Below are 21,523 nucleotides of genomic sequence, written 5' to 3' on the forward strand. Positions count from 1 at the left end.
ACCATGCGGAATAAAATTGGGAATGTGTGAGTTTAATTTGAAGAAATGTTGAATGAATACGAAAAGACCAAAACTGTGACTCACCAAATTAACAATAGTAAATATTTATTAAAAAACAAAAATGTTCACATCATATCATACATGTTTCCACCCTATCGCGTTGACTAAATGTATTTTAAATGACATCAAACTATATCAACCAATGATGGTCGCTTGTTTCATATGAAATTGACATAATTCAGACATTTGACAGCAATCCCAGTCAATCTGTCAACCTATAAAACCTGCAATCCAATCCATATTTTCTTTCCGTTCAATTCGGATTTCAGAAATCAATTTAGCACGCGTTTTTTTTAACCCTCCGGCAAATCAAAAGAGAAAATACTTGATAAAAATGCCAAAACAAAGTCGCAAAAGAAAATCCACCCGCCAAATCGATGCAGAAGACACCGGTTTAACCAGTGAAAAGATTCGGCACAAAGCAGCTTCCAGAGATGAATGCTCCGATGATATTATCGCCGCCACTTCCTTAGAATCAAATTTCTATTATAAGGATTTATTCAAAAATATCCCTCAGCAAATCCATTTGGATTCAGGTGTTGAAAGTGGTACTTCTGAAGATAGTGACAATCAAGAACTTCGAAAGCCTGCATGGTCCGATGAAGATGATGCTGGGATTGACGTAGGTGAAGCATTGGACTCGCAAAACCGTAAGCTCCCTTCAGGAGGAATTAACGATCGTAGCAATAAATACTCTAGTTTATTGAAACATAAGTTTGAGTCAATTGTGGGCACTCCCAATTGGGCAAAATTAGACAAAAATAAAAGTGAAGACTCTGATGAGGAAATTTTACATACTGCTGGGTTTATCAGCAAACCTTCAGCCTCATCACTTCCAGCAGGTAGTATTGAATTTAAGAAAGTCAAAGATTTGAATTCAGAAACTTACAATGAAGGGACTTACATAAATGCTATTGAATTTCATCCTACTTCAAGTGTAGGGTTGGTTGCTGGAAACAAAGGAGTTGCCTCATTATTTGCAGTGGATGGAAAGAAAAATAACAAGCTTCACAGTGTGGCCTTTGAGAGGTTTCCTATTCTTTGTGCAAAGTTTATCAAGAATGGAGATGAGGCAATGTTAGGGTCAAGACATGGGCATATGTATATTTATGATTTAATGAGTGCCAAGGCTTTAAGGTACAACTTACCACCTGGCATGACCCATTGCAAGAATTTTGTAGTCTCACCAGATTCCCAGTTTATTGCTGTAGCAGGCAAGTGGGGTGAGGTCCATATACTTTCTTCAGTATCAAAAGAAAGGATTGCTTTATTAAAGCAAGATAATGAAGTGACTTCCATGAAATATAACTCTGAAGGTAGCTTATTGTTTGGGCACTCTGATACTGGAGAAGTGACAATCTGGGATGTAAATACTCGAAGGGTCAGACATAAATTCTTAGATGAAGGATGTTTGCAAGGCTCAGCATTGGCAACATCATCCTCTAACCAATTTCTAGCTTGTGGGTCTGCTCAAGGAGTGGTGAATTTGTATGGAATGGAAGATGCCTTAAAAAGCAAATTACCTAAACCTAGGAAAACCATCATGAATTTGACCACTGCCATTACAGGACTGGAATTTAATGCTTCAAGTGAATTACTAGCTTTAGCAGCTACAGACATTAAAAACTCAATCAAATTGTTTCATATAGCAAGTGGTAGTGTTTTTAGCAATTTTCCACCTTTCCAGAGCAAGTTGGGACATTTGAATTGCATAAACTTCAGTCCTGGGACTGGATATTTAGCATTGGGCAATAGAAATTCCAAGGTTTCTCTATTTAGGTTGAAGCATTTCAAGAACTACTAATCAAGCAATTTGAAATCTGTGAAGTAGCTTTAATGATCATTTATCGTTTCACTCAATATTTATGACTTATATGATGCATAACTGTAAAAACCCTTACTGTTTAATTTTAACAAAAAAATATAGATAATGTGTTTGGACTATATTTAATGCCAGTTCTTTAATGTCCTGCTAAACTTCATGTAAGTTAACTTACATGAAGTTTAGCAGGAACCATGGGTCAAAATTGTATCTGTTCATTGCAGAGGTGATCAAATAACTCTCCTTACTACAACTGTAGGTTAAACTTCACCTTGAGTTTGAAAGACACTTCTTGTGCCACTTAGTTAACTGGAAACTATCATTTCCTAAGCAGACTTGAAGGATTGGTCCTTAGGGGCAGATTAGTAATGTACAACTGTAAAAAATACGGTCTCGGTATTAAAATAAAATTCTTCGCATCTATGGCAACTAGCTTGATAAAGGTTTATTAATAATTTCCCCTTAAAGAGATTATTCTCTTTTAGAATAAAGTAGTGATAAGTAGTGTCTACTGTTAACAAATAATATCAACAAGCTGTAATTCTTGTTATTATTATACGACACATTATAATTTGATGGTTGACAAGTGTTTTATTTGTTTATTTTGACTTAAAAAGTAATTGAATTAAAAAAAAGTTCCTTGCGGGCTCGAATTAAATTTCCCGCCATTCGTCTAATGACAAATGGCGTCACACCGTGAGTCTGCGGAAAGGGAACAAGGAATTGCGCGCCCTGTGTTTGAGTCTAGACGAGACGGAGTGAGTGTTTTTGGTCTGTGGCAGTAAATTCATGCTGCCCCATCAAAAAAGCCTCTCGCTTTTGACTTATGTTTGCGAGATTCCGAGTTTTGTTTCATACGCTTTTCTACATTTGACCTGATCACACCCTACGCGCAGTCGTTTGTGACGTTGCCAGACAAAAAATCTGACCCCTTTAAGCGGGTTAATAATGTTCTCTATATTAATATTCCTGATAACAATTTGCTGTAATTAATCAATATCAACTTTAAAGATTTCGAATAGAATAACATACCAGCAATTACCGCCAAAAAATAGAAAAGACATGAAGGATTGAGTTTAAATTTAAATACTTACTGTCGACCAAGGAGGTCAATGTGGCAACGTCGGATACAATCAGAAGCAAAAGATCATGCGCGCTTCATTTCTTCAGTAGGGTCTCGGAAAATGGCGTCGGCAAAGTTTCTCGAGGAAGCTCTGAATACAGACGTGGACGAATCGGCAGTGAACGCGATCGTGGGCTCCTTAGAGAACCAGCTCGGCTCCACTGCGCCCCATGCTCAGCCCCCGAATGCAGGTTTGCAACAGAACCACGTGAATAGCCCGTTATCAAACGGCGGGACGGCGTCAGCCCCCCAGAAACATGGGACTATCGCCAACGGTGACTCGATCAGCGCGGGCAGCGTTTCCAATGCTGTCGACAAACAATTGAACAATGCGTACATGAATGCAACACAACAGCCCACTTCGACGTACAATTTGCCGCAAACTGATCAGAAGCCCCAGGAAGGGGTGAAGATAGTGTACTCTCAAGGGGGACAAGTCATGGGTGGCCAAGGGGCTGTGCTACAGCAGCGCCCCCCGCAGGGCCAGATCCCCAATGGGACCATTAATATGACCCAACAAACGGTCAGTGTTGCTTTGTTATTTAAAGTGTTTATCAAGGTTCTATGTGTATGTTTAAGTGAGATTGAATAGAGTGCCCTTAGGAGCTTCATATCAAATTAATAATATTAGTCCTGCCCTATGTTATATATGATAGCATTAAATAATCAACAGCTGAAGCATAACTAACCTGAAAAGTGTCAACACATGGTGTTAAATTTACATTGCCGAGGAGGCAGTTTTCTTGATTTTATAATCACTTTTAAGTTTGGTCAGGGGGCTCCATTAAAAGTTAAGATTTTTTGTTCTTGTTATTGTTTACAGTTGTTGAACATGACAGATGTCAGTGTCAATCAAATTTTTCCCATATGATGGGATAATTCTCTAAATAACTGCAAGAAATTGTAAATTTCTAAGTACAAGTTTTTCTTCTTTCCACTTTCTGGTCTTGACTTCAAAGTCTTAATGAAACAAAAATTTCTGTTAGTTTAACTTTATCTGAATAATATAGAGTGACTCATTTTAACTGCATCACACTGTATATTTTGTCAAATACTTTTGATTTTTCTAATTTTTACTATTTTTCCACTTGTCAAATTCTAAAATTCTTAAAACAAATTTTTTTATTTTTTTTTCAAATGATTGTTTCTTTTCTTTTACATTTGTATGTCTTTCATTTTATCCTCCCAAAAAAGTCAGCTCCTGAAAAATTGTTATTTTCTTGGATAATAACAAGCAAGTTTCGAGGTTTAATCCACTATCCATTGAAACAAGGATTATCAACTCTCAGTATTCATTAAAAGCTGTCTTTCCCTATAATTGTTTAGTTATTTTGTGGCCAAAAATGTAGGAATACTCATCTTTCTTGTTACACTGGACTGCAATCTTTTAGGTCCTTGGGTCATCTCCATCAACCATCGCGCAAGTCCCAGTGCAAAAACCCCCCACCATAGTACTCAAGGCTGGTAACCCAGGAGGTACGCCAGGTCTAGTTACTGTACCTGTCAATGCAGTTCCCCAAGCCAACAATGTAAGTAAATTGTGCTCAACTAATGCAAGTGCTAGGTATTAGTGTACTAACAAAACCACACTGGGCACCTATCCCCTCTACCTAACAAAACTCACTTAAATCACATTGGCGAGGACTAATTGCAGGGTACACAAGGCATTCAAACAACTACTATAGGTGTCTCTTCCCAACCGATCCTATCTAACCTGCAAGTGGTCAATGTGCGTCCCCAAGGGGGGCAAACCAAGGCCCCTGCTCGAGTTGTTCTGAGCGCGGCTCCTGGGCTGGTGGGGGCCCGGCCAGGTGCACCTGTAAGTCGTAGTTTTTGAACACAATCAAATTGGAAGGTTTTCTTTTGTGAATGGATGGATGTGGGGAACAGAATTGTGTGGGGATTGCATGTGGAAGAAAACCTTCGAATTTTGAAAGAAAAATTGAATTAAGTGATTTGATGCTGATTAGAAGTAGATAAAGTCGTAAATTATTGTCTTTAGATCACCCACATTGTTGTTGGTATTTATTTTTTGGGGATTATTCGACCATGTTGCTTTTACTAAGTTCCCACTAACCATCCACTATTACTAATTGGGATTTTGCTTGTAACTGCATTTTGTATGCTTTTGTATGTAGACATGGAACATTAAATTGTAAGACTTGATATCTCTTACCTGAATGTTTTTATTTAATTTTCCCAGGATAAAGGAAGGAATCTTTTTGTTGTTTGCCAATAAGCTTAAAATGCATGCTTGCTTAGTAAATGCTGAAGAAATGGTTTTGGTAGTTTTATTTTTATATTTTTAAGTCATTTAGTGTTGAAAATTTTTTGAGATTTGTATATAACTTTAATTAACAATATGCAGGAAAGCCATGATTCTAGACAATTTTCAGTTCCATGGATAGACGTGAACTTGATTTTCTGACTTAATTTCAAATAACACTTGGGTTAAATAAATCATTTAGCTCTACGTGTGCAAGGGAAAATTGAGTTTGATCTTGCCAAATGGGGGCTGATATTTTTAACCATTAAAAAAATATTTTTCTAAAATTACAAAAACCTGTTTCCAACAAATAACCCCATTTCTAGCTTCACATTTGCAATTTTGATACTAAGTGTGATGGAAATGATATATTAATTATTAAGAACTATATATGTTTTGCTGGCCAATTATGTATTATATGCCTAGAGCCTTCAACTTTGAAATCAAACCTCAGTAAAGACTAGTAGAGTAACAGGTTTGATAAAATAGCTTCTTATTTGAAACTGAAGATTGCTGGTTGATATCTAAGCAGGATTGCCCATCAAAAACCTACCGGAAGGCATAACTACTAGGAAAAAGTCTTATTGAGAAAACTTAAAACACTTGATATTATTGTTGGATGGTATTTACTTCACCCTTTTCTTTGGGATGTGTAAATGTCATCGAATTTCTTTCTCATTTCAAAAAATTTATAAGTTTACACTCCCCTGGGCTATAATTGACAAAATTCGTCTAAATTCGTAGCTGTGACTATTTCCGAGATGAGACATGAATTTGTGCTACCCTGTATAGAAAAATTGTTACTCGTACTATTCTCATATTATATGCCACCACTCATCACTGTGCTAATGTCATCAAATCAAATGTGGCGCCACTTACTCTGCATCATATAGCAGTCTTTAATTGTTATATGACTTAAACGAATACAAAATCTATTGTATTCATCCTATTCCTCTAAACAGTAAAAAAGCGTCTGATTGTAGTTGACACGTAAGTTGTCTTCTGCCCTAATTTAAAAGGTGTACTAGAAAAGGATGGTTATTTGCTATGCTGCAGTTAAGTTAATAATGGTGAAAAATGGGAATTTAAATAGTCAAAGTTTCTGTTAGGCCACCCTGTATAGCGTACCAAAGCAATCCACTATTTGGTTTTAAAATTTAAATAATTACTTGAACATGTACGCAACCTAATGTTAACTTAAATGTTAATTAAAACTTACCAAAGAAGGTCCGAGGAAATCTCGCACCGCCTCTATTTGTCCCTCCTGTACATTATTCCTCAGTTTTTCTTTGTTTATTCTTCATTCCGCACAATAATAATTCACTGAAATTTAAGTTGAAGGCTTCTTTCACGCCTAACATTGCTTCTGCCTTGAGTGTATGTCCGTCTAACTTTGTCCGTATGTCTCTGGGTGTTCTAGCAACTAACGTTACAGTCGTTTCACGGTTTGCAACCGGGTCAACAGGGGGCCTTGCTACTAAAAACTGAGAATGGCCAGTACCAACTACTGCGAGTGGGCCCAGCCCCCGCCCAAGCTGCCAATTTGACAACTTCTCAACCCGGGGGTCAACCTGTGACTTTTCGTATGCAAACGGTTGCTGCGGTACGTTGCTTTCTCTCTTCTTCTTCCTAAACTTCTGTATTGGAACATGTCTTGCAGCAAGGTACAGTGTCAGGAGCCGCGACCAATCCGGTCCAAGCAGGAGGTACGACCACAGTCAGCTCGACACAGCCCGTCGTACAGACTACGCCACCTGTGCAGGTAAGGTTTTGTTTAATTTATGAGTTTGAGCGTAGCATGAGTGTTAGCAGAGACCGGCCAATGACAATACCAAAGAGAAGTGTCGCAAGTTTTTGGCCAACTTACTAGAGTTGTCCAGTAGGGAACCGAAGTCGGTGGAACGGAATGTGCGGACACTGATACAGGAACTAATCGACAACAAGGTTGAACCTGAGGACTTTTGTGATAAGTTGGAGCGGTTGTTGAATGCCAGTCCTCAGCCATGCCTCATCGGATTTCTAAAGGTAAATTTTGAGATCAATCAATCAATCAAATTGCCAATGTCAGAACAAAATTAGAATTTGTCTTGTGTTATTTCCTATATTATATAATTCAATTAATCCTTCAATGCGGTTTCATAGCACTGGGATACGTCAGCAGATTAAAATACCAGAAAACGTTAATAAAAAAATCTCTGAAATTTCTTATGTTAATTTCAATTTTCAGAAAAGTCTCCCCCTCTTGCGTCATTCGCTCGCCAACAACGAGCTCACGATCGAAGGCATAAGACCGCCGCCGCCCAATGTATTCTCGGTGGCAGGAGCTGCCCCGACCGTCCAAACGGTTAGAGCAGCCGCTCCAGCTATCGCGGGCGGTCAACAAGTTAGAATTGTTGGACCGGGAGCTGCAGTGGTTCGAGCCGCAGCCCCTGGAGCTCCCGGAGTTTTGCAACACAGGCTGGTCGCCCCGCTTCGAGGAGCTGTCCAACAACCGCCCACTCGAATGGTATTCATTTTCCCTTAACATCCCTAAACATCTAGATTTCTTCTTTTTGAAATTAGGTAACGGCTATTCGACAGCCAGTCTCCCAACATCAAACTATCTCAGCATCTCAACCTCCTGCGTTACATCCCGTATATGCAGGAGCTGGTCAGCAGCAAGTAGTACCGTCGCAGAATGCCTCCCAACAGCCTAGGCCCACCGTGGCTAGGCCTCTGCAAGTGAGGCCTGCTGGGCAGGGTAGACCACCTCCTCAGAGAGTGGTAGCCCCTGCTGGAAGCAAAAATGTATCGGTGGTGGGAGCAAAGGGAGCAATTTCTGGAATCGGGTCAAATAGGCCGTCAGCAAAAGAAAAAGGTGAGTTTAAAATTAAGAAAACTAGTGTTAAAGAATATATGTACTTATTACACCTGAGATTAAATTGGAGAACAGATAACCAAATTGCGGAATAATAGTGAAAGCAGGTCTCGAAAATAATTTTTTTAAGCAAATTCTTTCCAAATTTTTGTTATCTGAGAAATGTGTGTTGTACTATCACTGGCATGTGTTTGCATAGCATATTTGTTCTAACACTGTGTTAACTCAGGAAATTGACAATTTAATTAGCAAACTACAGATGTACTTTTAAAATATCATTTTTCTTAGTTGTTTTTCGTGTAGAATCCAAATGCACATGAAATCCACAAAGCTGTTCAGTAATAAATGGCAGCATAGCGTTGGTCATTTATCCAAATATCATGGTCAGTATACTGATCAGCTATATGTATAAGTGCGACAGAGAGGAAATTTGGCAAAAAAGCTAATTGGCAACAGTAAATTAATGAAGGCAACGTTATTAAACTGACAATTTTCTATTATTAATTTAAGACAATTTTGTATTGATTAAATGAAACTTCAATGAAGAAAAAATCAGTTAAATATATAACATTTTCTTTAACCTTTTTTCATAGAAAAGAAATCATTTTCGGCAGCATATACCGGTGATGACGATATCAACGATGTAGCTGCCATGGGTGGCGTAAACCTGGCGGAGGAAACCCAGAAAATTTTGGGCTCAACCGAGTACGTGGGGACTCAAATTCGGTCGTGCAAAGAAGACATATTGTGTTCAATGGGTCCACTACAATTAAAAGTACAGTATAAATAAATTATTAAAAAACCCTAGCATAAATTCTTCTTCTAGATTAGGCAAATTTTGACCAAACACGGGTTGGAGGACCCGAGTACCGGTGATGTCGCGGCATGCGTATCACACGCCGCCCAAGAGCGATTGCGAAATTTGGTGGAAAAGCTCGCGGTCATCACCGAACATAGACTAGAATTAGTGAAAAGTGATTCTCGGTATGAGGTTACCAATGATATTAAGGGTGCGTTTCTAGTTTGTTGCACGGGGCGTGAATTGATGTGTCGATTTTAGGTCAACTGAAGTTTCTAGAAGATTTGGACAAAGCTGAAAGGAAAAAGCACGAGGAACTGGAACGGGAAATGCTTCTTCGAGCGGCGAAAAGCCGCTCGAAAACCGAAGATCCCGAACAGGCCAAACTCAAAGGTTTGTTTTGTTGAATGTTTCTTTTTATAATACGTTGGGTTATATGGGATTTGGCAGCTAAAGCTAAGGAGATGCAGAGAGTTGAGATGGAGGAATTGCGGCAAAGAGAAGCAAACGCCACTGCTTTGCAGGCTATCGGACCCAGAAAAAAGCCTCGATTGGATGGAGAAACAACAATGAATGCACAGGTAAAAAATTTGAAGGAATTGTGTATCTCCCAACATTTCCCTTATTTTCCTCTACAGAACCCGTCCGTGGGCGGTACCAACAGCACCCCACATCGCGGCCAAATGCCGCTCCGTCAGCGCATTAAAAAAGTGACAATGCGCGACCTCCAGTTCCTGTTCGAGAGCGAAAAAGACCTGTGTAGGAGTAAACTGTTATACAAGGCGTACCTCAAGTGATACCGACGACGCAAGTGCGGTACCAATGTTGTGATAATCGTCTCCGTAACGGCGACGATCAGAGCGTTTTGACACCTCCGTGATGGTGTTGGAATCGAGGGGGAGAAGCTCCAGAAAATTCAAGTGGTGCTTGAGCCCGAAAGGGGCTCGGCGAGCGAGGAAGCTTGTAATTGGAAATGCCTTAATGTGGTGATTTTTAATTCCTGGTTCGGTTGAGCTGGGAGAAGTGGTGCTTTGAAGAGAATTTGAGGGAAATATATATTTTAAATCGGGACACTACAGTGGTTATTAGAGAGTTGATTTTAGAGAAAAGAGTTAAATTTGACACATTTTTGAAACTTTGGTTTCTGGAGTCTGGAGTACAGGGTTCAGTATATTATTCATTATATTATATGAGAAATTGTCATCAAGGCATCACGCTCCATCAGACATTAAAAGAGAGTCAATAATATTATGTAATAACGAGTGATGAATGGCGGTTTAAGTAGATTTTTTCTCGAATCACAATGATGGCGGGTTTGATTGATTAATTAAGACCTGAATTCTATGTTGTTCGAGGGTCCATACATCAAAAAGAACAAGGAACTTCTAATAGTTGATAAACGTTGCCCCGTAAGGTAAGTAGTCGTTTACTTCACAAGCTTATTTGTCATATAGCGCATTAGCCGCAATATGAAAGAGATAGCAGTATTGCAAGCTCTTAATTACGGCTTATGTCCCTACTTGGGAAAATGTGAAAAGTAGTTCTCTGGTCAATAAAAATAAAATCTTAATAGCTTCTAAATGTCGTCCCGTAATTCGTAGTTTATTTCAGACTCATTTATTGGTATAGGGCGCCTTCACCATAATATGAATAATAGAGTGGCATTAAAATTTTTCTAATTACGATTAACTTGAAAATCCCTAGATCTCTAATAAACAAAAAAAGAAAGGTTTAATAACTGATATCCATTGTTCCATAATCTGTCGTTTACTTCACGCTTATTTTCTATAGGGCGCCTTCACTATAATAAGGAAAGAATGGAATTGAAAGCTCTTAATTACGCTTTATTTGAAAAACTTTAGGTGTACAAACAATAAAAAAGTGAAATATTGATAACCAATAAACGTTGTCCTTATTTCACTGTTTACATTTATTAAGTGTGAAGTGCCTTCGCCATAATATAAATAAAAAAAAGTGGAACTGAAGGTTCTCAATTACGATTTACACGGAAAAAGTTTCTAAAGCTGTAAGACCAATAAAACAATAAAAATTTTAAGCATTTATAAACATTTCTCACAACTCGTCCTTTATTCAATAATACTCATTTGGTGTGAAACACCATATAAAATTTGTAAAATATTTGCCATAATATAAAACCTGTGAAACGAAACGCCCATTTATGATTAAATTAGAAATAGTGTCTACATCTGTAGTCAATAAAAACCAAAGTTTTAATGAGCGTTAAATATGCGTGCATAATTCGTCTTTTAAAACTTATTTGGTGTAGGGCGCCTTTGCCATAATATTGAAAAAAATTAAAGGATTTTAATGACAATTTACATGAAGAAATCTCCAATCAATAAAAAAATGAAGTCTGAAAAATTCATAAACGTTATCTGCTAAGTCGTAGTTTGCTATCGACTTAAAGGGTATATTGCGCGTTCACCAAATTATAAAAAAATCTTTTACTTCTAAAACATCTCTAGGTCATAAAAGCATTATGATTCGAGAAAGAAAGCGATTCTTTTAACTTAAAATACCACTGTTTAGCTAGTCTAATATAAATTGTATCTCTGGTTCGATGATAACTACTTTTAATTTGTTTACGTGCAATATTAACCCCATAATATCGTTTCTAGAGTTTAACGGTGCATTTTTTCCCGTAAATCTGTTAAATTGGCGCAATTATGCACGGTGGACAATGAAGTACCAATACAATTTATCTTCACTTGGAGTTTTATGATTTTCCCGATTTCTAAACAAAATCGTTCTTAGCCTCCTTTTATCTCCCGTAACTACCCAAAGTTTTACAGTGAAATACCTTCCAAACGTGCCCTTGGTACGACACTTCTAGCAATTTCGACCGTCGTTTTGGACTACTAGTACCAAGTCTAGTACCAAAAGATTTTTAATTTAACCAATAGGTCATATTTATAAAACCACATGAGTGATGTTTTGTATCAAAACTTACGGAAAGCAAAGGCTTTTATAAATATGTACCAATTTCATCATTCTTCTAGATTTTTCTTTTAATTTTGTTCTTTATTTGTATATGTATAAAGTTTTGCGGCAGTTTTCTTTGGCTTTCCAAAGAACTCGGCCTTGTTAGCGAAAATTATGTAAATAAGAAGCGAGCATCAAATAATAATGATTATCATGTCCTCACCAGCATTGTAAATATCGTCTATGCGAATCACTGTTGTTTTCTTTATAAGAAAATTGTAATTTTTTAAGTCGTCTACATGTTGGTTTCACTGCTGATGCCCCATGCTGAAGGTGCGTTTCAGTCCGTTCATTATTGCCTCCCAAAGCCGACGTCAGAGTGAAAAATCCTGTAAGTAAATAGTTGTACATTTTTTTGTTTTATAATGACTGTAACTATTGAACATAATGTTATATAATTTTTGTTATAGATTAATATTTAATATAATAAAAGATTAAATCACCTTGAAGTCGACTAGTTTTTTGTTCTGTAATTATGCAAGCATAGATTTTTGTCCGTGTGATCGGAGGTTTTGTATTTATTTTGTAACCATGAACGTTTCCATATCTATTTTTATTAAATTGTTTTTATAAAAGTCTTTCGTCTTGTTTATTGTACAAGAGCATAGAATATTGAAGTGGCCAACAATAGCATTAGAGAAAAATCAGTGCGTGAGCGAGAAAATCGTCATGGAAAAGGTCGATTTTGGTAAATTCTCATATGTACAGTAGAACTCTGTTGTAACGAACAAACAGAAAAGTCCTGTTCAAGTTCCTATAAAGCTAATGTCTTTTTATTCGGTTATAACAAACTCGAATATAACGAGCCGTCGGAAGATGCTGCTGTGGGCTGTGTTCGAACTCGCTCACAGCAGCATCATTGTTCATTGTTGAACGCAACAAAACAAGGTTTATAATATAAATCAACTTAAATGAATATGACATGATTGATGAACACGTGAAAGTTGTTTAATTTCCCAATGATACTCACATTGTTCAAGTAACTGCTAATGAACAATGTGAAAACGATTCGAGTGATGAGGAAGTTGACAGGAATGATGAAGTTTTAATTAATCCCCACAGCTCAAGAAGCCCTTTCTGCTTTAAAGATCGTAACAAATTATGTACAGATGATTTACCCAGAAAATGAAAACTTTTTAAATGCAGCAGATCTTTTGCAAAACAAAATAACTCAAGAGATATTAAAAAACCGTAAGGTGCAGAGTCAAATTACGGATTTCCTTTCTATTTAAACTTCGGTTTTATTTCAGGTTTTTGTTGTTTTTTTTATCATTTAATATATACCTATTTACTATAATGAAAAATTATATAATTTGACATTTGATTAAAACAGAAATTTTGAATCAACCAGCTTTTTTCTCAGTCGCCTATAACGAAAGACAAGCCAAATCTTTGAAGCTTTCTTATAGCCGACTTTTACTGTATTTGCTTATTAAAATTATCGCACGTTGTGGCGATTTTATTTAACATTTTTAAACTTATTGATATTTTTGATAAAACTCAAGGAAAACTGTCAAGTTGCAGTTTGCTTTAATCAATTCATGCATTCAATCGCTATTTCTAACGAAGACTAGACTTGGCAACCAAATAACTAAATAAAAACGTAGAAATATTTTTTCATTTGGACAGAATATATCTTAAAAATATTTATTTGCAAGTGAACTTTTTCATTGTGAAATCAAACGACTCACATTTTTAATGTGTCATATATTGTCAAAAAATATCAACAATCAAGTATTTAATACTAAAATGGATCTCTTCAACTTCTCCCTTTTCCTTCTCTTCTTCTCTCCTTTTTTCCTCTCAATGGTGGCGTCCCTGAACAACTGCACCCCCTCAGCATTTTCAATCTGTCTTTGCAGGAATAGCATTCCGAAATAATTGTACCCTGTCAAATCCTAAACAAAAAATTATTCCAGTTAATATTTGTCTTTGTTTTATTTCATATATGTAACCTTAGACCTACGCCTGATAATTTCTCTCGCTCTGACGTACATAGTTTAAGATAAAGAATAATAGGAATGTTAATTGCGTTGCAGTAGTCAAATACTGAGTTACGTGTATATTGATATACCAAAAAAAGATATATTTACCCTCAATTCCCCTACTTTACTGCGAATAATCGTCTCCAACTTCTCCATTGTAGGCAACAACAGATGGTTGGCAACTATAGGGGCGTGGTGCAACTTTAACAGAAACATGGCAACCTTGCAACCGAGCTCCGTACAATCTCCTCGTTGGATCAAACGGGGTAACGTTGACAGAATCTCGCAAACTGAGTTGAAGGGGAGCAACAGGAGACCCTCCTCAAGATCGCTGTTTAAATTTTAAGTACAATTATCTGTTATATTTTTTTCTCAAATTTCAACCTTGGCCTGATGCGTTTTATAGTTTCCAGCAAAAAATCATCCGGAGTTGTCACGTTGAATGCTTGCATTAAAAGGGGGGGTGCTGGAAGGGGTAAAGTTTGCGTAGAGGTTGCTTGAAGAGTTTCATGTTCTTGTAATTGTTCTCTGAATGTTTGGCTTACTTCCAAACATTCTAGAATGCTTTCAGCCTAAAAACCTTATTACTAAACAAATCCAGAATTTCTCTAATTAGGGCAAACTTACAGCTCTTTCACTACCAATGGTTCTCTTGCTAGGTAGATTTAGACCTGGTTGACTGGGCACTATAATCTGCTGTTCCCCTGTTGCAAGTTCCTCTTGCTGTTCTCGTTCTTCTTCTTGTTCGTCTTGCAGCACCACTAGCTGCTCGGATTTTTCATACAGTCTCAAAACCCTATCCGAGCCGCAAGAAACCACATATTGCCCATTGGGGCTAACTGCTAAAGAATGGGCTTCTCCAGAATGACCCTAGAAAAAATTATCTGGTGGAAGTTTTATCTGAGAGGATTTATGTTAGTTTTACCTGCAAAGTGATTATTTTGTGATATTTGTCCCCATCCCACTGTTTAACCTTTCCGTCTTTACCACAAGTGAATAAATAGTGAGTTTTAGGTACAAATTGCAGCCCTGTAACTGTGTCTTCATGGGCAAATAAGCTTTTATGACAATCTCCAAAATCCATGCCCCAAATCTTGATATTTCTATCCCCAGATCCAGTGGCAATCAGCCGGGAATCGCTAGAAATATCCATGCAGTATACCGGTAGTTTGTGGCCGTAGAGTGACAAGTAGAACTAAATAATAAAAATAAAAATATATTCTAATTTGTCGCTAAAATTCATTATACATACTTTAAATGAATCAGTGAAGAAAATTTTTACAGTGGAATCCATTAAAGCAACGGCAACAAACTTCCCATTAGGAGATAGTTTAACACATAAAATTCCACTGTCTAATTTAAGAGTTCTTTTATGCACTAACGAAAGCACTTTAACTGGGGCCTGAATTTTCTCATCCAATATCAGCTCAAACTGCCAAAATTTCACAGTATCATCACCCCCTCCTGTGACACACCCCCTTAAATCATTAGTCAAAGTTATGGTCCTTAAATCTTTAGTGTGAGCGTGAATTTCTTCGAGAATATCTCCGGCTGCGATGTCGATAATCAACAATCTACCATCTTTTAGACCTGCCAGAACATGCCGGTCTCCTGGGACAAAACTCACCGAGAGAACTATACTAAAATGGCCAATAGAAGTTATTTTTTTTAAAAGATTTCTGCAAAGGGAAATTAATACTCAGTCTCAACAGTCCTAAGGCAAGTTTGAGAAGGTCTGTTCCACATTTTTATGCTCTCTCCGCTGGCTGAGACTATCGCCGAATTGTCGCTGCTAAAGGCGACTGCCTTGACATCAGTGTGATGGCCTTGATTAAGAATTCCTCGAAGGCATGTAGCTTGAGAGTCCTGTAAAATATGTCTTAAAATCTTGTTGATATTATTGTTATTTTGCTGACCTTTATGGAAGTTTGAAAATTGTACAACCTGAGGCAATTATCCCTAAAATTTACAGCAATTCGAAGTTCGCCCCCATTGCCCAAAACGAGATCTAGACCTTTAGGTTTTCCCTCCAGTTGAATAGCTTTAAGCCTCTTCACCTGATCTCGAAGACTCAACTGAAGATTTTCCACTGTTTCATCAGTTTGAGCTTCTTTGGCTGTTCTATTAAGATTAAGAAAAGTACTGTGCAAATAACGATTATACAGGGCGTCCTAGAATGTGTGACTAACCTCCTAGATACATACTGAATGTATTAAACTGACAAAAGAAGATACTATTTTTTTATCTTTGCCTCCTCTGTGGAGATATTAACCCATAAACAGCATAACTTGAAATTGGTATTTTCAGTGTTTTAAAAAGATTATTTAAGATGTACCCTTTGAGTAATGATATCTCCATAGTGAGGGCCTATAGGGCAAAAAGTGTAGAAAGTTGTGATTTTATTTTAATATAGGTATGCTATATGAATCTAAAAAATTGCCCACATATTCTGGGACACTCTGTCTAAGGAATTCCAAAACTGATGGAAATTTCTCCATGTAAATTATACATACTGGAGCCTTTTCTGTTCCTTCTTTACACGTTTCTTAAACCGAACTTGGGCCTCATCCTCAGAGCAAAAATAAAACAATTCAATTTGTTTATCTGTGCCATGGCAGCCCACTACTTGGCCTGACAAGTCATTTGTTAAAGAGATTGTCCTGCCTTTGCCTGTTTTTAGTAAAGAACCTGCTTTAAGGCATTGAAGAGGATGCTGTTTATAGTGAAAATTAGTAAAGTGGAAGCTCAAATGACAAATTATCTTACTGTAGTATCATCTCCTTCCTCTAAGGTTGCAATCTCAAGAGTACTAGTTAAATGATCCACTGCAGTTATTTTGTCACTATTAATATCCCTTACAGATAATTTATAAACCCTCAATTCAACATCTCCACACCCAGTTATTAAGTATTGATCATTGTTCACCAAACACAACCCCCATACCTAGAAAACTCCCCTTTATTTCCACATAATTTATTCCCCAAAATACTCATACCTCTGTGTGATGATCAGTTAAAGTCTTGAAACAATGCAGTGTGTTCAAATCCCAAAATTTCACAAAACTGTCCTTAGACCCTGATATAAGGACACTTTGTTTAGACATGAAGCAAATCTGGGTTATCTGGCCTTTATGCCCTGAAAACCTGCACAAGCCACTTTCAGCCACGGTATCCCAGACTATGATGTCAGTGTCCTTGCTTCCTGAGGCCAATTTGTGGCCATAACTATCATAAGTCAGGGTGGTAATTTCTGAGCGATGACCAGCAAAAGTGCTGATTACTTCTGCAGTTACTAAATTATAGACTAGGACATTTCCATCGGAATATCCGGCTGCTAAGTGTTTGTTATTGGGGCTGGCGCAAATCGCTGTAACAACAGACTTTTCTCCAGGAAGAACTTGAGCCTAAAATTAATAAATTCAAGGCTAAGAAGATGTTGATTATGAGAGGCATAATACATACCTTTTCGCCCAATCTCAAATCCCATATTATGATATTCTCACTGGCTCCTACAGCTACAAAACGGCCGATTTGGCCCTGCAACGTGACGAAAACAGCATTACAGTTTTGGCTGCTTACGATATTGAAATTGCCTGCAGGAACATAGCGCAGGTAATCTTTAGTAAGACCCATAATTAGTTTAAAGAATTACATATCAAATAGCAAAGAAAAATGTTTTATTTTCTGCAAGTATACAAAACTACGGTGAAAAATTTAAGGTTAGATCGATGCCATGTGCTTGAAATTGTAACGGTTATTGATTGGTTACATCCAATTTCCAATCAGACCATATGGAGGAATGTCACGTAAAGAACGAATATTCTCACCATAGGTGGCGCTTTATCTGTTTTCTGATGGGAAAAAGATGGCGGCATGTAATATTTATGTTAACATGTTTCGTCATTACACACTCAAGTTAACAAATAAATTAATACCCTTGGTGCTAAATAAATAAACAAATTTCATTTTAACTCTTTAATCTATTATTTCACATCTCAATTAGCCTCCATGTCACTATCATCGCTATTACTTTCTTCCTCCTCATCTTCTTCCTCACTCTCACTATCCGATCCAAGCCACTCCACCTTTGAGGCATCATCTTCGATAAGAACCTTCCATTCGTCTAGTTTCCTCAAATCGATGCTGTACAAATCATTGTATGTCAGATCCCTTTTGGCGTATTCAAATGCTCCTAAAGAATTAAAATTGAGCTATTTATCCGATAGAACGGAATTTATGTGCCCACCTCCATATAAGTAGAGGACCCCATGTTTAATGGCTAATCCGCAGTTTGATCGATGGCTCGGTTGGAAAGGTTTAGAAGTTCCAACGTCGGTTGCATCACTAGTGCTGCTTTGACTTAAAACTGCCGGTCCTACGGTCACTTTAAAAACACCATCATCAGATATTGTGGTTGATTCTACTGAGTCCGCCATTTCCTGCACATCCATGATTTCTGAAGCTTCATTTGGAGGCAGTTCTAAAAAGTCACCAAGAAATGTTAGCTATGCTACTAGCTACAACTCTGCAGTCTGTTTTTATGCCTTCATTCTTGTTTTTTCTCCTCTTAGTTTTAACATCTCTTTTGCTGCTCAGCTCTATTTGCCGCCAGGCCATTTTTTCTAAATCTAGTTGTAGGAAATCATTGAAAAAGTTCCCATAAATGCCCTCATCATCTGAAATCAAATTTTTCTACAAACTTCCTACTTCAGGGTAGTAAAACCAATTACCCTCATGATCAAACACACCCCCAAAGCAATAGGCTGAAAGTCCGTTGGTTGCCGTAGTTACTGGCATACTGCACCTAGGAGAAAAGTACTGATTTCCCAGCTTGACTTGCTGCCACTTGAACTTGGTTTCTGTTGGATCATGCTCTTGAAAATTAAAGTTAAAATTGTGATGAATAATTATTTCAATTGAAACATACTGTCAAGCCCAACAATAAATGCGTCAGTGTAAACATGTCCCTTCTCCATATCCTTCTTAACAGACTCTTTACTATATCCACCATAAATCAAAATTTTTCCATCTGGTAGGGGCATCATACAGCAGGCAGACCTTAAAAAAACAGCAAATCTAAATTCTATCCTACTGAAATCAAAAAAACCTAATATGAACCTTCCAGTTGGTGGGGTTCCCACAGGCTCAATTTTCTTCCACTTATATGTTTCCAAATCAAAACTGTACAAATCATTAAAGTACTTGCAGTCCCTTAAATTGTCATGAAAACCTCCAAACACAAAAAGCTGCTTTTTTACCAGCATCATACGATGCCCACTTCTCGCACTTGGCCCATTGGGGGCTGTGATTTTCTCCCATTGTTTTGAATTCAAATGATAAACCTTTGTGATAGTAAAGTTAAATTTAAGAGTATACTTGAAAGTTAGAACTGACCCATAAATCTCTATAATGATAAAATTGAGATTGACTGGGACTGACAAATTCACCCCCAAACAGCCATAATTGGCCCTTATTTGCGGAAGTTGCCACCATTTGATGGCTGCACCGAGGAGGAGGCCCTGCAGAGGCTTTGATTAATATCCAGGTGTTGGTAGGGATGTTGTAAAAATATAAATCATTGTAAACGAACGTCTAAAATAGTGTGTGCTTAGTGAAAGAATAAATAGAATACTATTGACTAGAAATCAACCTTTTGGCCATTAAAATATTCTCCTCCATAAAAAATTAGTTGGTCTTTGTCAGGGTGACTAACTAGACTGAAATTGACCCTTCGAGATGGAGGTTCAACTTCAGTTTCAGTTACTTGAAGGCGTTTTTGTTCCTCTTTTTCTATTTGAGCTATCATGGATTCTATGTTGTCCTATAAAAAATATGAAATTTTGTAAGAAAACGTGACTTGCACAGTGATAGTTATCAGCTCAGTAGTATTTATAAGTGTGAATTCATTACAAATAAGCCTCCAAGACTAAAAAATTACCATTTTGAGGATCAATAGTCAGTATGATGACTTAAATAGTGATTATCAATGAGCTTTATAGATTCTGCAGGTATTCTAAAACTAATAATTGTTATAAACTTAAAAATAAAGAATACCTCTCCCAAATCTTTTAGTTCTTTCTTCATTTTAGTGATCAGTTTCTTCTCAGTTTTTGCTTGAGTTTTCTCAATACCTTTCCCTTTTTTCTTATTTTTGTCCTTCTTACCCATCTTACTAATTCTAAATTTATGATAGATTAAAGTTATTTACTGAAAAAACTAAAGCTCAAAACGCTATCAGTGAGGGCACCAATGCATATATAAACAAAAAAAGAGTGAGGTTAACCGGAACCGGAAGCCGCCATCGGGTGGCATTTCAATTTTATGTTTAACATTGACACGTTGTTACGGAAATAATGAAGTAGCAACGTTGGATGGTAGAGCGATTTATCATTTGTTCAATTTTTAGTCTATTGTCTTTTCAGCCTTAAATATCTAAGAAAAACTGTTCTATTATTACTGACATGTTAAAAAATAAAATAACAAACTTGGTTCCATTAAGTAATTTTTAGAACTTATGTGGTTTAAAAATTAAAAATATTGTATTGAAGGCGCTGGAAACAAACAATTTAATAGTCAATTGGCCTTTAGGTCGTGGACCTGGAGACACGACAACACTGCAAGCGGCAAAACTATCGCTACATTTTCGCATATTTCCTTTACTCATTACTTTTTGGGAAATCTTTGAAAAATTAGTGAATTTTTTGTTTAAAATTAATGTGAATTTTTAGATCTCACTCTGAGCTAAAGCAATTTTCGCGAACTTCAATAATCTTTTAGCATTTGTTGGAGACAAATCCAAAGAGGAATTAGCTGAGACTGAGACGAGAGTATCTTGTCTTCCAGCCCGACGCCCATTTTTCTGGTCCAATAACTCTGTTATCTGCTATCACCCCCTCCAGGGCATAATAGGTATAGGTGCCCAGCCCCACTATCAACCATCAACACACCCTAGGAAAAATCCGACCCAATGGTCAGTTTTTTATCACCAGAGCCGATTGTGCGGATCTCGCCGCAGGCTCGGACTGGCTCGCACGTCCCGCGGGGCCCGATCCCGATCCTCGTTCGGTCCCAGCCAGCCGTAACGTGGGAACAAAAGTGAAAAATTCGTGTGCGAGCCCCTGGCCATTCTCGTTAATAATTACACCGTGATGCCGATCATTTGCCGACGTAATGCCGATATTTTTCGCCGAGAATCGCCCGTGGGCGCGCAATACGTTCAAAATACGCCCCTGGGGCGGTTTCGAAAGGCGTCTTCGTGGGTTTTGGCCTTGTGCGAGGATATATGATTTTGCATGCTAATGGCAATATTTGCGCGACGATTTTTATGAATATTTATCGGGGTTATATTGACATTATCGATTCGGTCGGAGATGATGGTACGCCCCTGGCCCCTGGTCCACCCGGGGCGCCTGGTGCGCGCCCATAGAACTTTTGTCTTTTTGCCCACGGGCTACAGAAATTACAATGAACAATTTAACTATAAAATGTGCTGGATTTTTTGTTTTCGATTTGTATAAATTGAGTAATTTTCGATTGGTATTTAGAGGATATATCGTAATAGTGTAGCAAAGAGTGTGCTGTTGACTTGCCCAGTGCTTCCAGAAAAGTC

The 21,523-nt window shown here is 37.5% G+C and overlaps 5 protein-coding genes across 11 annotated transcripts in view; 3 read left to right on the forward strand and 2 right to left on the reverse strand.

The window, feature by feature from the left end:
* LOC136414339 (pyruvate dehydrogenase E1 component subunit alpha type II, mitochondrial-like) overlaps positions 1-21,523 on the forward strand; it is a 57,407-nt gene that overhangs the window by 12,467 nt on the left and 23,417 nt on the right. The gene's annotated exons all lie outside the window — the stretch shown is intronic.
* On the forward strand, positions 285-2,240 carry wcd (U3 small nucleolar RNA-associated protein 18 homolog wicked). Its single transcript, XM_066398347.1, has one exon. It carries the CDS (start codon positions 395-397, stop codon positions 1,862-1,864), a length of 1,470 nt encoding a protein of 489 aa, XP_066254444.1. The 5' UTR covers positions 285-394; the 3' UTR covers positions 1,865-2,240.
* Positions 3,021-12,508, forward strand: LOC136414324 (transcription initiation factor TFIID subunit 4-like). 7 transcript variants are annotated; one of them, XM_066398249.1, is made up of 13 exons: positions 3,021-3,528; positions 4,397-4,534; positions 4,660-4,824; positions 6,692-6,874; positions 6,932-7,033; positions 7,081-7,296; positions 7,499-7,777; positions 7,834-8,128; positions 8,722-8,903; positions 8,955-9,138; positions 9,189-9,320; positions 9,378-9,508; positions 9,566-12,508. In XM_066398249.1, exons 1-13 carry the CDS (start codon positions 3,067-3,069, stop codon positions 9,722-9,724), a joined length of 2,628 nt encoding a protein of 875 aa, XP_066254346.1. In that variant the 5' UTR covers positions 3,021-3,066; the 3' UTR covers positions 9,725-12,508. The 7 variants fall into 7 exon arrangements, with proteins under 7 accessions (XP_066254346.1, XP_066254348.1, XP_066254349.1 ...); XM_066398251.1 differs by having other exon boundaries at positions 6,707-6,874; XM_066398252.1 differs by having other exon boundaries at positions 6,737-6,874.
* On the reverse strand, positions 13,625-17,574 carry LOC136414323 (WD repeat-containing protein 3). The gene is made up of 12 exons (XM_066398246.1): positions 17,377-17,574; positions 16,911-17,318; positions 16,682-16,858; positions 16,429-16,628; positions 15,832-16,036; positions 15,615-15,781; positions 15,168-15,555; positions 14,841-15,110; positions 14,543-14,785; positions 14,300-14,487; positions 14,024-14,246; positions 13,625-13,828 (listed from the first exon to the last, which is right to left on the reverse strand). The coding sequence occupies exons 1-12, from the start codon at positions 17,545-17,547 to the stop codon at positions 13,661-13,663; spliced, it is 2,808 nt and encodes a 935-aa protein (XP_066254343.1). The 5' UTR covers positions 17,548-17,574; the 3' UTR covers positions 13,625-13,660.
* LOC136414394 (kelch domain-containing protein 4) lies at positions 17,893-20,166 on the reverse strand. The gene is made up of 9 exons (XM_066398385.1): positions 19,969-20,166; positions 19,565-19,735; positions 19,309-19,506; positions 19,033-19,256; positions 18,842-18,972; positions 18,645-18,788; positions 18,459-18,590; positions 18,161-18,394; positions 17,893-18,106 (listed from the first exon to the last, which is right to left on the reverse strand). The coding sequence occupies exons 1-9, from the start codon at positions 20,080-20,082 to the stop codon at positions 17,910-17,912; spliced, it is 1,545 nt and encodes a 514-aa protein (XP_066254482.1). The 5' UTR covers positions 20,083-20,166; the 3' UTR covers positions 17,893-17,909.

Source organism: Euwallacea similis, chromosome 17 (assembly GCF_039881205.1).
Source record: "Euwallacea similis isolate ESF13 chromosome 17, ESF131.1, whole genome shotgun sequence".
Classification (NCBI taxonomy): domain Eukaryota; kingdom Metazoa; phylum Arthropoda; class Insecta; order Coleoptera; family Curculionidae; genus Euwallacea; species Euwallacea similis.

What these genes read in the sequence shown, in the direction of transcription:
- wcd (XM_066398347.1), top strand. Translation starts at nt 395, where the DNA reads ATGCCAAAACAAAGTCGCAAAAGAAAATCCACCCGCCAAATCGATGCA.
- LOC136414324 (XM_066398249.1), top strand. Translation starts at nt 3,067, where the DNA reads ATGGCGTCGGCAAAGTTTCTCGAGGAAGCTCTGAATACAGACGTGGAC. An exon ending in GCCTCATCGGATTTCTAAAG is followed by an intron (nt 7,297 to 7,498) that starts GTAAATTTTGAG and finishes TTCAATTTTCAG; the next exon opens with AAAAGTCTCCCCCTCTTGCG. An exon ending in GGTTACCAATGATATTAAGG is followed by an intron (nt 9,139 to 9,188) that starts GTGCGTTTCTAG and finishes TGTCGATTTTAG; the next exon opens with GTCAACTGAAGTTTCTAGAA.
- LOC136414323 (XM_066398246.1), bottom strand. Translation starts at nt 17,547, where the DNA reads ATGGGTCTTACTAAAGATTACCTGCGCTATGTTCCTGCAGGCAATTTC. An exon ending in ATTTTCAAACTTCCATAAAG is followed by an intron (nt 15,782 to 15,831) that starts GTCAGCAAAATA and finishes CATATTTTACAG; the next exon opens with GACTCTCAAGCTACATGCCT. An exon ending in ATAAAACGCATCAGGCCAAG is followed by an intron (nt 14,247 to 14,299) that starts GTTGAAATTTGA and finishes AAATTTAAACAG; the next exon opens with CGATCTTGAGGAGGGTCTCC.
- LOC136414394 (XM_066398385.1), bottom strand. Translation starts at nt 20,082, where the DNA reads ATGGGTAAGAAGGACAAAAATAAGAAAAAAGGGAAAGGTATTGAGAAA. An exon ending in ATCATTATAGAGATTTATGG is followed by an intron (nt 19,257 to 19,308) that starts GTCAGTTCTAAC and finishes ACTATCACAAAG; the next exon opens with GTTTATCATTTGAATTCAAA. An exon ending in GGAACCCCACCAACTGGAAG is followed by an intron (nt 18,973 to 19,032) that starts GTTCATATTAGG and finishes TGTTTTTTTAAG; the next exon opens with GTCTGCCTGCTGTATGATGC.